The sequence below is a fragment of the Pogona vitticeps genome, chromosome 2, assembly GCF_051106095.1.
Source record: "Pogona vitticeps strain Pit_001003342236 chromosome 2, PviZW2.1, whole genome shotgun sequence".
In the NCBI taxonomy this organism is placed as follows: Eukaryota; Metazoa; Chordata; class Lepidosauria; order Squamata; family Agamidae; genus Pogona; species Pogona vitticeps.
In genome coordinates, this window is record NC_135784.1 from 62626126 (window position 1) to 62638511 (window position 12386).

At 41.7% G+C, this 12386-nt stretch overlaps 1 protein-coding gene across 8 annotated transcripts in view; it reads right to left on the reverse strand.

The window, feature by feature from the left end:
• Nucleotides 1-6126: 6126 nt before the first annotated feature.
• The window catches only part of MGLL (monoglyceride lipase), a 282792-nt gene continuing 276532 nt past the window's right edge, over nt 6127-12386 (reverse strand). For all 8 annotated transcript variants that reach the window (XM_072989545.2, XM_078385255.1, XM_072989547.2 and 5 more), the window contains one exon: nt 6127-12028. In XM_072989545.2, the coding sequence (XP_072845646.2) occupies nt 11903-12028 (126 nt within the window). In that variant the 3' untranslated portion in view covers nt 6127-11902. The remainder of the gene's footprint in view (nt 12029-12386) is intronic.

A 12386-nucleotide genomic window follows, 5' to 3' on the forward strand; every position in this document is an offset into this window, starting at 1 on the left:
ATATTCTGATGACATCAACATTACAGTGTACATTAAAGAAAACACAATATTGGATAGCTAAAATTACAATTACAATAATGTTTGCATAATAAGAGTACTTAACAATTTTCAGGAAAACAAACATATTGATCACTAATTATTCAGATATATAAGCACAATAAACTGCTAAGAGGCAAAAGCAAAACATTTTAAGGTATACAGAACTTTTGCATAGAAATATGTGACACAGACAACTTCCCCACTGAAGACAAACACACTATGAATTTCTTGTATGACACTTGATTGGAGAGATACATATAGAGCTTGGCAAAAGAACAGCAACTTATTTTGAGGGATGAGTAGTAAAGAATGGTGCTGGTATGCATCTGCCTGGCTCTGGGCAAAGCTCTTAAACTGTACAACTGACTGAATTAAAAAGTTGCCTGCTAGTGCCCTTAAATTTCCCCTGGACTGAAAATATGTTTCTACAAGCATGTTAGATGGATTAGCATCACAGTGTACAAAATTGCCTACTGTGGGGCTTACTTGTAGGGAATAATATGTTTCTCTGTCTCAGGGATAAACAGACAAAGTTTTCATATTACATTAGAAAATAATTTTCAAGGAAACCTGTGACATGTAAAAGAATAAACATACAGTGTCTACAACAAAATTAAATTCATATTAGGAAAAACTCAAAGGCTAAAACTGCATTTAATTCTGAGCATAAAACTAAGAATTGCGTCTCTAAAATTCAATACTTTTAGATCTGGCTAACAGAGGAAACACATATCATGCACTCTTATCCTGCAGAAAGAAAAACAAACATTGTTGACAATTTACAGCATTTGGAACAAACATTTTCTCAGGGATGTGACACTGTTACTCCTGGAAGGCAGAGACAGGAATGCAGGCTTGTATGAAGTCCCATATGCTCACAGCAATGCAAGGTGTGATAGGATTTGTAGTTCTAAGAACATGGAACCTAGAGTGTGCAGGACATCATTTGGATCCTTACAAATGGCTTGAGTGTAAACAATGCTTTCTCTAGATTGGAAGGTGATGGGGAAAAACTTTCTGGTTCGCCTCCTCCCACCCCAATATGCAGCATTAGTCTCTCTACTGTCCAGGTGGGAGGCATTCTTTGGTGATCTATATAATTGCCATGTCCGGCTGAGTAGGATTTTTCACCCAAACAGGATTAGCATATGGAAAAAGCAGTTCAAAACAAGCTTCATGTTGGTGTGTAGCAGTTACCCCCCTTAGATTCTCTTCTTCCTCCCCTTCCTTATATGATGCATCAAATGCTTGTAGAGCTGCTTTTGTACCCCAGTCCATGATATCAAAGAAATCTGGGCCTGGGTCCCAATTCGCTGGGACATAATGCAACTTTGGCTGAACCGGCGGAGATACTGAGGTAGCTGCTGATTCTTTCAGACCAGCAAGGAAGGGAGTCAGGCATGCAGTTTGATTTGCTGATTGGAATGCATTTATAGATACTTCTGCTGCGTGAGTTAAAGCTGTTGTCATGAAGATTTGCTGAACAGCAGTAGCAAATGCAGCTCCTCCCATAAACATTAGAGGACCATCAGGGGATGCACCAGCATTAATTTTTGCTCGCTTAAATGCTAAATCCTGCCATTCTTGAAGGCAAGTAAGTCCTTCTGCTGGTGGAAAGGAATCTTTTGTCAAGGCCTTGCAGTCATTAAACCATGGGGCAGATAAAGAGTCCATCCCATTGTCCTGGTTACTGCTTTGCAGTTTGCGGATGCCTTGAGATGGTGGCAGTTCACAACTAGCAGAAACAGCTGGCACATTTCTCTGTGCTTCTGCTGCTCCCTCAATGACAGGAGGGGCAGAAATGACACCAGTTTCTGCACAAGCACCTGTTGTATCCATTGAAGGATGGTTATCAATCTCAGTCGCCTGAGATGGCAATGCTTTCAATTCATCCTGGATTGTCCAGGAGATGTTCTCATGCTGCTCCAGGCAAGCCAAAGAGGCTGAAGGGAGCGGAGGCAGAATTTGAGGGAGTTGTTTAATCAGATTAGCCTCGAATTCTGGATCAAAAAAGATGTTTCGTGTGTCTTGAAGGCAAGTACACACTACAAATTGTTCTTGAAGATTGGATAAAGAAGTTCCCATGTTGCTAAACGTGTAGAAACGTGTAGGTGTCTTACTTGACAAATTCCACTCACCCGAGGGATCCTTGCGGATGATTGACGCGTCTTGGGGCCTGTGCCAGGCGAGATGAGTGCGAATTGTCGAAAGTTGACCTCAGTCCTACTCATCGGGATCCAGAGGATGCATGCGCGCGCTGTAGCCCTTCCACACCGGGCGTGATGAGTAGGTGGTCTTCAAGAGTGGACCTCAGAGAGGGCACCATTTTGTCGGGATCTGCAAGATGAGAGGAAGTAGGGATCTTGCAGATGAAGCCTCAGGGCAGGGATCTTTCTCCTCAACCAGCAAGGAGAAAGGAAAAGACGGGACACTCGAGTGTGGTTTTCAGGGTGGGATCCGGATGAATACAGAACAGCCTGCCGTGAGGCACCTGTTCAGTGGGAGTTCTCTCTTCTCCTTTTCCGCGCCCCCTTTATTGTACTCTACTACCTTTGCACTAGTTAATTAATACAGAGGTAACTAATTTCCTTGAATACACAACAGAGTAACCAGAGTGCTGGTAAAGAGAGACAGCTAATTTCCTTGAATACAAAGGCGTCAGTAAACAGAATGGTTGGTAAACAGACAGGCTGGTAACCAGACAGTCAACAGTAAACAGACACAGCTAACTTCAAATACACAGCCAATGTAAACATTCCTCAGGTAGACCCTTTAACTACATTACCCAGAGACAATAGACAGCAGGTTAATGATCATCCTTACTGGAAACTAGTGACTTGCAGTTTTAGCATGAGGCCTGCCATTGTCATAGATATACATTTGCTACTGCCACAGACATATACATTGTAACAGCATAACAGCATAAATTTTCCCCACATAGCTCATCTTCCCGGTAAGAATTTGGCCTAATGTCATGGCTCTGTCCATTTTTAATAATTTTATGTTGCTCACCAGGAGCATGAGGGGTTTCTAGCGTGGCCACTGCAGACACCCCTAAATGAGGTAATACAATGCACACGATATTTTACAAGTTTCTTTCCATTACCTGGGATTGTGCACCAGGCTCATTAGCTTCCAAGAGAAGTCAAGAATGGGATGGACCTGGTTTTATTTCCTAAGATGAACTAATGGTGCAATCAATATGTGTCTGATAAGACATAAAGCTCAAGATAGCCACCAAGCACCAGCAATTGAGGTCTGCCTCGTTCGTTTAGTCGTTTAGTCGTGTCCGACTCTTCGTGACCCCATGGACCAGAGCACGCCAGGCCCTCCTATCTTCCACCGCCTCCCGGAGTTGTGTCAGATTCATGTTGGTTGCTTCGGTGACACTGTCCAACTATCTCATCCTCTGTCGTCCCCTTCTCCTCTTGCCTTCACACTTTCCCAACATTAAGGTCTTTTCCAGGGAGTCCTCTCTTCTCATGAGATGGCCATAGTATTGGAGCCTCAGCTTCAGGATCTGTCCTTCCAGTGAGCACTCAGGGTTGATTTCCTTTAGAATTGATAAGTACAGTATGTTCTCCTTGCAGTTCAGGGGACTCTCAAGAGCCTCCTCCAGCACCACAATTCAAAGGCATCAATTCTTCGGCGGTCAGCTTTCTTTATGGTCCAGCTCTCACTTCCATACATCACTACAGGAAAAACCATAGCTTTGACTATGGTTGAGGTCTGCCTCAAGGTCATTTTAAACCTTCTTTGACCTCCACAGACGATATGCTGCCTCAGAAAGCACATCCCCAGTCCTCTCTGAAATCCTTTCAGTACTTTCTCACTTCTGTTTCTGGGAGCCCTGCAACCAGGTTTCGAGGCAGGGCAATTTGCATGCTTGTTGTTACTGCTGAACAGAATGCAAAAAGGGATGTGTTTCCCACACCTGTTCGTAGGATTATAAAATTATACCTGCCAGATGAGTGTTGAAAACCATAGATCAGCCTTACTTAGATGATAGGGAGACAATGAAATATGCTAGGATTGTTTCCTTTTCTTTTGCCTTCTGCTGCTGGGAGGGGTAGGTTGACATTAATAGTTCTGCAGGCATTCTGGTGCGACCTGTCCTAATAAGCACAACCTGCATGAACATGCTACTCCCCCCCCCATCTTCCCTTTACTTTTGAGTGGAACTGAATGTTGCCTTGGCAACAAGGTGCCTTGTGCCTCTGAAAACGCTTGGCTAGCAGCCGCACAGTTCAGAAACACTATACAAAAATTAGAACACACTCCTTTTTTAGGGAGTAACAGGAAAACCAAACAGAAGCAAAAACAAACGAACGAACAAACAAAAGGTAGAAAATGGAATTTTTGAACACACCAGGTTGCTTTTGTCCCTCCTGAACAGGACAGGAAGTTTGGCAGAGATATTTAAAAGGAGCCTTATGCAACATTAGGAAAGAAATAAACAATAGTCAGAGCTTGCAAAATATATTTTTTTTGGATGACAATGCCCAGAATCCCCATCCTGCCTGTTCTTTCCTTAGCAGGAGGGTTTGCAGAGTGAGATGAGAACAATTCTGAGAAATCCGAAGAGATCTTGCACTTCTCGTGGCCACAGTTCATTGACTGTAAGGTTTTGATACAACAAACCACTCATCAAGTCTGCAACCTCAGCAGCAACAGAACAAGATGGAAAGCTGGGTCGTTTTAAGAGTTCTTGAAAGGCCAGCTCTTTCAAGCTCCTCCTCTCTTCAAGCCATTTGCAAAATGTCATTACTTGAACTATTTCTTAATTCTGAAATGGGTCCTGCCATGTTTCCTCCCCATTCCCAGACACCAATAATCATAGAACCGTACTGTTTTTATTGGTAATTTTAACTGAAAAATCAAATAGAAATGTTATAAGCAATAAAGGAAGAGCAGACACTAGGGTTAATAGAAAGAAGCCATAAGGTTGTACAAGGTATGTACTAAGGACCCACTTACCTCAGGTTGGAGGGGAAATAGTACAGGACTAGATGTGTTCAGGAGCTGCAAAGAAATGTCATGGATGTTAAAGAGAGGCTGAGAGTGAAGCAGCGCGGCTGTACAACCTTTGCCTACACAATGAAGCGTGCAATAGCACACTCAGATCTAATTTTAGATCTTTTTAGGAAGTGTGCAAATAGTGTTTTTGGGGATTTCTTATTTGCACAAGAGCCAATTGTAAACTTCCGCTGGTGAATTGGTGGAATCTAGTGGAACTGTAGTCCTCCTCCCAGTGCACCAACAAAGCTAGCTCTCCTTTGCGACCCATTTCAAGGTGGTGCAGAAGGATGGAGGAGAGGGGGGGATGGGACATAGGATGAAAGTTGTTGGATTGATCCCTTTGTGCCCGTGGCCTTTTTAACTATGTGAAATCAGGTTGTAAAGATTTTATCTACGTATTGTTCCAACCTGCATTTGAAAAATGACAGGAGAAAAAAATTGGTGGCCACAATCCAAGACGATAAGAGAGAAGGATCATGCCGGTAGGTATTCTAGCTTGTCCTTTCTGTTCAGGGGCTCCATCCTCCCTTTTATCTACCTGCCCTGCTTTTGCTGCCTTCATTGTATTTATTATCTTTAATATTTTATACTTTATGTTTTATCCATTTTTAAAAATCTTTTGTTATTTTTCATGTTTATTTATTATGTGGGTGTTATTGGGGTTTTTTATATTGTGTTATTATAATTTGTTTTCCAATCAAAAACAGGCAGGGTGGCTGGCTTCCAATGAAATAAAGACAGGGTGCTTGCATGAGCAATCACTGGGGAGGTAGCAGACAGAGTTGCCTCTGTTCTGCTCTAAGAGAGTCATGAAAATAGCAGGGAGCCTGAGCAAAGGGCCAGGTTCATGCTGCTTGGATATTTCATCAATCAAGTTACCAGCACACCTCAAACCTTGGGGTTCCCTTTCTCATAGACTTCAGTCTGTGACCCCCTTCAAATGTGCCATGCTCCTCATTGAGAATGGCTGCTCTAAAACATGTTTATTATTCGCAATTTGTAAAAAAAATCTTTCCCCACACGTCCTTATATAACTGGATATATACAAATGGGCTCAGTCATGCCATATTCAGAAAACATATCTTTATTATTAATGTTCATATACATTTTATTTTATTTCTCAAAGGTATCTAAGTTGTACACATTCTCTTTGCTGTAAATACAGGTATTTCAAGTGCACATGTAGGTGAGTGTGTAATACCAAGTGAGCAGAAGCACAAAGAGAACAAGAAGATACAGTGGTTCAGAAACTACTTGGAAAAATAAGTTATCTTGGCAAGATTATGTCATCAAAGTGGTAAGGTAAATGATATAAAAAGAGCAGGCTCTGTATAAAATGTTGTGCCAGACATGTTATGTGGAGAGTGCTGTCATGCCACATCTGGTGCATATGGTGATGATATATACATTAGTTACACTACTGTAACTAATGTTAAACTATACATTAGTTACAACTATTGCTCTGTCATAAATAAACTATGCTTTGCAAAGGGAATCCCTCTGTGGATGTCAGCATAGCAGTCTGAGAGCTGAGACAGTTCTAAGTTTGCTCTCCAGACACTCTGTGCATTGAAGCATTTCTTAAAAGCTTCATGAGTAATTCTTTTAATGGACCTTGTTCTTGCTTCCAGTAAGGGTAGGATATTAGCCCAAATGTAATTCCTGCTTCTTCTATCCAATTGGGATTATTAAAAACATGATATCACCAAGCAGTCTGTTGTCTACAGGCCAAGCTGTATTTCAGTTGGGTAAATATCTAGTAATGTGTGTAGGCCTGAGGTAAGATAGCCTGAAGATTATTTTTGCTGCTTCCATGCCAGTTGTCAACACAGGCTCCTAGGTTTTGCCAGCCTTCCCCAAATCACTACCGCTTCTATCCTTTTCAACAGCCCGTGGGAGACCCCAAAGCTCTGGTTACAACATCCCATAAAGGTGAAATGCTTCCCTTGAAAGACTCCCCAGCCCCTGAAGCTGTCCTTGGCTTCCAGCTCTAGGCACTCACCAAATCACCGTTCTAGAGAAAGGACTTTTCTCTCTCACAGACTTCAGAAATATAACATGCCAACACACACAAGCTTAGATGTTAGAGGTTTAATGGCAGTTGAAAGAACTTTAGAGCTTCAGGACAATCCAATTTACAAACTCTTTTTGATTTCACCCCAACTGTGATGCAGGACTCTTTTAAATTTTCTAATATTGAAGAAATGTGAATGAGAATTATTAACCAATTATTTGTGCACTTTTAAATTAGTACTCTGTGTTAAGTGAACCATCAAGGAAGCCTTTGCTCACTGCATGGCAGATAAAAAGTGAGGTAAAGATATTTGAGGAGCAGGCGAGCAGCTTCAGTGTAGAACATGGTGGGGACTGTGCAGCTCTCCAAATGTTGTACTACAATGCCCATTATCTCTCACCATTAGATGTACTGACTAAATCGCAGCCCCAAAACATCTGGATACCTACACATTTCCAACCCAGTCTTACAAGAATCGGAGCTATCTAATTCGTTTTCAAGAGAGGGATTTCTCAACAGACAAATCTGGAACAAACAGTATCTTTCACATTGCCAAGCATGAAACATTTGATTTTATACTTCTCTCTTGGCTAAATGACTTTGCCAAGAGCTGGAAAAAAAAGTTTCTAATCTTTATATATATATATATATTGCTTCATGGCTCAGGAGTTACAGGGGACATTCTCTGGCCAAATGTATTCAAAGGCACTGAACTCGAAATTTCCTCTGGTACATGCACATATCAGAGACCAGCAGAGCAGCAGCCTTACGGGTATAAGAAGAGTTCATTGCTTTTCAAAGCTCGTTTTCTCTACAGCAGCCAGCACTGACCTAGATTTCTTTCACTGTGGCTAAACACCCAATTGATTTGAGTAGAAGAATTAAGCTAACACAAGCATCTTTGGAATACTTTCCACACTGATTGCCTTGAAATAAATTTCTCTTCTATGTGTTCCTCCTTTTATGCCATTCTTACCATACATGCATAAAAATGAAAGGGCTTCCATCTTAGTTAAGTCACCTGTCTCCACCTGCCCTGTAATATGCTGGTTTCCTTAGCACACAGGAATAGGAAAGGACTTCTATTTTTAAAGTATTCCTCTAAGGTGCAATGGATCTCAGGAGGAGACCACATAATCCTGCACAGGTTGTGGGCTGATGGGGAATATGCAGCTCTCAAGATGTTGTTGTACTACAATTACAACCAGCCTTCACCAAGCTGGTTGGGGCTGATGGGCAATGCAGTCCAGCAACATCAGAAGGAGCACACATTCTACATTCCTGCTGTTATTTGATGTCACTGGGCTTCTGCAAGTGAGACACTTTTTGCTACCTATAATAACATTGTGCATGTCACTCTTCAACAGCTCACTTTCTATTTTAATAATCAGCTCTAGTCATCCTAGTCCAGCCATCTTAATTCTCTCCTAGGGATCATTCCTTTCTGCTATAGGAAAAGCCCTTAAAACCTGCAATCAGGGCTAATCAAAATGGAATTTTAGGCATCCTGTACCATTTTGTCTAGATGAATACCTACAGCACTTTCCTTTCCAAAGTCTTATAATGTGTGTAATGCTTCTGTCACTCACACTCTTACTGGAGAACAGATCATAGCCAATTATACTGAGATTCCAGGGGAAGCATTTTCATTATTACAGAAAGAGCCCCCTAAAAGAATAGCATTCGAAGACAGGAAATGAAAATGTTGTAACCTGGATGCTATCGCATCATAGGCCATTCCCCAGCTGATTTAATAATTCAGGCTACACATTGCCCTCCTTCCATCAGCAAGCTGGATACTCAATTTACCAAGCTCAGAAGGATGGACAGCTGAGTCAACCATGAGCTGGCTATGTATTTGAATCCATCTGAATGGAACTCAGGTCATAAGCAAAGTCTTGACTGCAGTACTGCAGTTTAACCACTGTGCCATGAGGCTTTTAAGATGGAGGATAAGCAGAAGGGGAGCATACTAGCATATTCTGTTAGGAATTGGTTCTCGCCATGTCTCAGGAAGATGACAGGGAAAAGTGGAAGCCCTTGTTTGAATACAAGTTAGAAAACATACAACTGTGCAGCTGTCTGAGTTTTTCCTATTAGTGTTTCTAGTATCTAATGTCTGCTGAGCTTTGATATCAGGACAATTGCATCCAAGGGTCTTTGTACCAATTGTCCTGCTGTTCAGGCTCATAAACGGCCACTTCCCTTCCTCTTTGAGGTTAGAATCAAATCCGCACAACTAAGTAAAATGGGGCTTCATTCTTTTTAACAAGGGGGGGGCAGACACCCAGTCATTTAGTTTGCTGCCATCTTTGTGCAATTATGAATTATGTGTTCTGGAATCTTCCATATCATGACCTAGAATCCTATGGCTAGATCTGCACAACTTGTCATAGCTAATAGCAATAAACTGGTGAGATGCAAGATCACAACTTGGTTGCACAGTTGGACATGTGACCAGGCACATGAAAGAGACATGTCCCAGCACCTCATCAATTAGCTGCAAATAGCTGCAACACAATATACAAACTTTATGTGAAAACTAGTAAGATTCTGGCCCATGTTTCCTTTCACAACTCACATTTGATATATATTAGAATCAGAAAGGCAGATTTTCTACCTCCACAGTACATGCAGGTAAGAAAAACATGGTCATATCATATTTGCTGAACACACATTTCTTGTATACCCACTGGAGATATTGAGTTCTCAGTGAAATAAAGCAAAGGGCCTTTTTTTTGCAGAAAATTTATAAATCTGAAAGCAGCCCATAACTCACAGTGCTAAATCTCCTGCAAAAAAGGGTATTAAAGGCAAATTGACATGCTACACATGTCCCCATCCTGGCTTCAAAGTTGGAATGTCAGTGTATGCTGACACTGAGTCTCTTTTGACTCATACACATGGGAGATTGGCTCAACATTACTACTTCACAGTGGAAATTTATAAGAATGCTGAATTAGGTTTTCCTGCAATGTAAGGCTGACGGCAGTGCCCAATGCTCAGGCTAGGTAGCAAATACTTAAGCTATAGGCAGTGCATTTATGTTTCCTTATTGTAGCTGCCCTGAGCTCATCAGCAACAAGACATTAAGCCTAACAGCCCAAAGTCTGTTGACATTAAGATTTCCTGCGCAACTGCTTTGCTTCCAAGTTGCATCCATCCAAAAAAGCAAATCCAAGATTCTCCACTCCAAGGATAGTCCAAATCTCTCTGTTTCACTTTCTCTTGCATTTAGCTTTTGCAAACGCTGGCAAATTCTGGTGGAAAACAAACCAAAACAGAATTTTCACAACCATCTGTTAATTTAGCTTTTCCCCCATACCTGAGTTTTGCAGACAAACCTGGACATAAACAAAGCTCTCAATCGTCCATGCAGATCTCGGTCTGTCTCACACACAAGCCACCCAACTGCTGGCCTCTCCAGCTATTTTAAGCACCATGTTCCCAGGAATGTATTACAAACTCTCGGCCTGCATTGTCCCCTTCTGTTCCAGTGATCAATGTTCCAAGACGCCACAGACAATAGACCAAGAGTGATTCAATATCACCGTAGATGTCCCAACCCCAGCATTCTGTTATGTATGTAGGTGCTGAATGCCCCACCAACTTCACCACTATTTTGGCTTCTTTTTGTGGTTTCCTTCTAAACATGGGTAATTGGAAAAAAAAAAGGTGATTGGGGAAGAAAATATTAGTCCCCTTAACAGGTGAACTGCCTCTCTCTTCACACTCCTAATTACGGTAAAAGTAGGAATGAGTGTAGGAACTCGTTTCCAAGTGGCGGCTGTATTCTGTTTACAACAATGTAGGGTGAAGGGATGGCTGCCCCTAGACCCATCCTGTACTCTTCTCCTTTATTCTTCCCTCCAGACATCTCTGAGCAATCTATAGAAATGTTATATATATTATCTTTAATATTACTCTTTAAATATAACTTTTTGACTTTACATCTGAAGTTATCAATGATACAAGTTGACAAGAGACGCAGCCCCTCCCAACTATTTACAGTTCTTGCACAGAAGAAAGATTTGGTTTCTGGGAGCAGCAGCAGCAGCTCCTTAGTGTGCTTCACTTCTAGATATAAATTACTGTAGAAACTTTCAACAATTATCCCACTCAAGGGCTGGTCATTAAAGAGCTCGCCACCATGTCATTTTGTGCTGCTACGATAGCCCTCCTGGGTTCCTTCTTGCCCCTAGCCCCACTGAGGGCTAGTTATGCTCGCCCTGATGCTAGCCTGAGTGTTTTTCATGTCTTGCATTCACATGGAAAGCCCTCCATCATTATCAGCCCAATCTCATTCCTAACTCCACTTCCAGGCAACAAACAATGACTTTCCTTTAGGCCTCTTTACTATCTTGAAAGAACAGGAGAGAGGAATTATACTCTGCCAGAGGAGTAGTAACTGAGTGACATGGAAGGTGCCAAAACTTTTAAAACATTCCAAAAGATTATTGCAGTTTAAAAAATAAAATTACCTCAGCACCTCAGAAATTCCTTGGAAAACAAAGAATGGGGTAGAGTGCTCCCTGGTTTTAAAAGGGATTCAAAGATGTCCCCTTAATGCAGCCAGCACTAATGGCTGGGAAAGCTGTATTAATATCTTCCCTAGCTCTTTCCCCTGGTGGAATAATCTTTTAAAGAGCAGTGTGGCATCCCACACTACAACCCCACAGGAACTTCTGTTTAAAAATAATATATTTTAGGAGTCCCATTAAGAGATTTTTTTTAAAAAAAATCTCTCCATAGAGAGATTGTAGAAGAAAAAGCACAAAGTCTCCCTTTCCCAGAACATCATGGAAGATCGTCTCTCAATGGGTCTTCTCTTTAAGAGTGGCGGGCTTCTTCGGCTGCTGACAACTTCTGCAAAAACCACATTCGTATTTCCGTAAGAACGGAAGTAGCCACCTCAGGAAGCTCTTTGTGGAGGGCGTGATAAGCCTCATCATACACCTGCAACCAGAATGAAAAAAGGAAGTCAAAGGCAACAACAACAACAACAACAACAAAAAGAGACGCAAGAGATAAATGACTTTGCCTGAAAGAAGAATAAGGCAATGATTGTTTAAAGCAGGCGCCAGCAACATGCAGCTTGTGAACATCATGCAGCGCCTCCCCCTCCCCAGCATTTTTTCAGTCGCCTACGTCACACCCACACCTCCATCATTCCAAAAGAAAATTTAAAGCATTTAAAAATAGCTTGTTTCCATTCCTAGAGGCATATAGGAATAATAGTTTTCAGTTCAGGGATGCTTCAGGAGAGTCTCACTCTGCAAAAACAAACTAGAAGTCTCCAACCTTGACACATCTG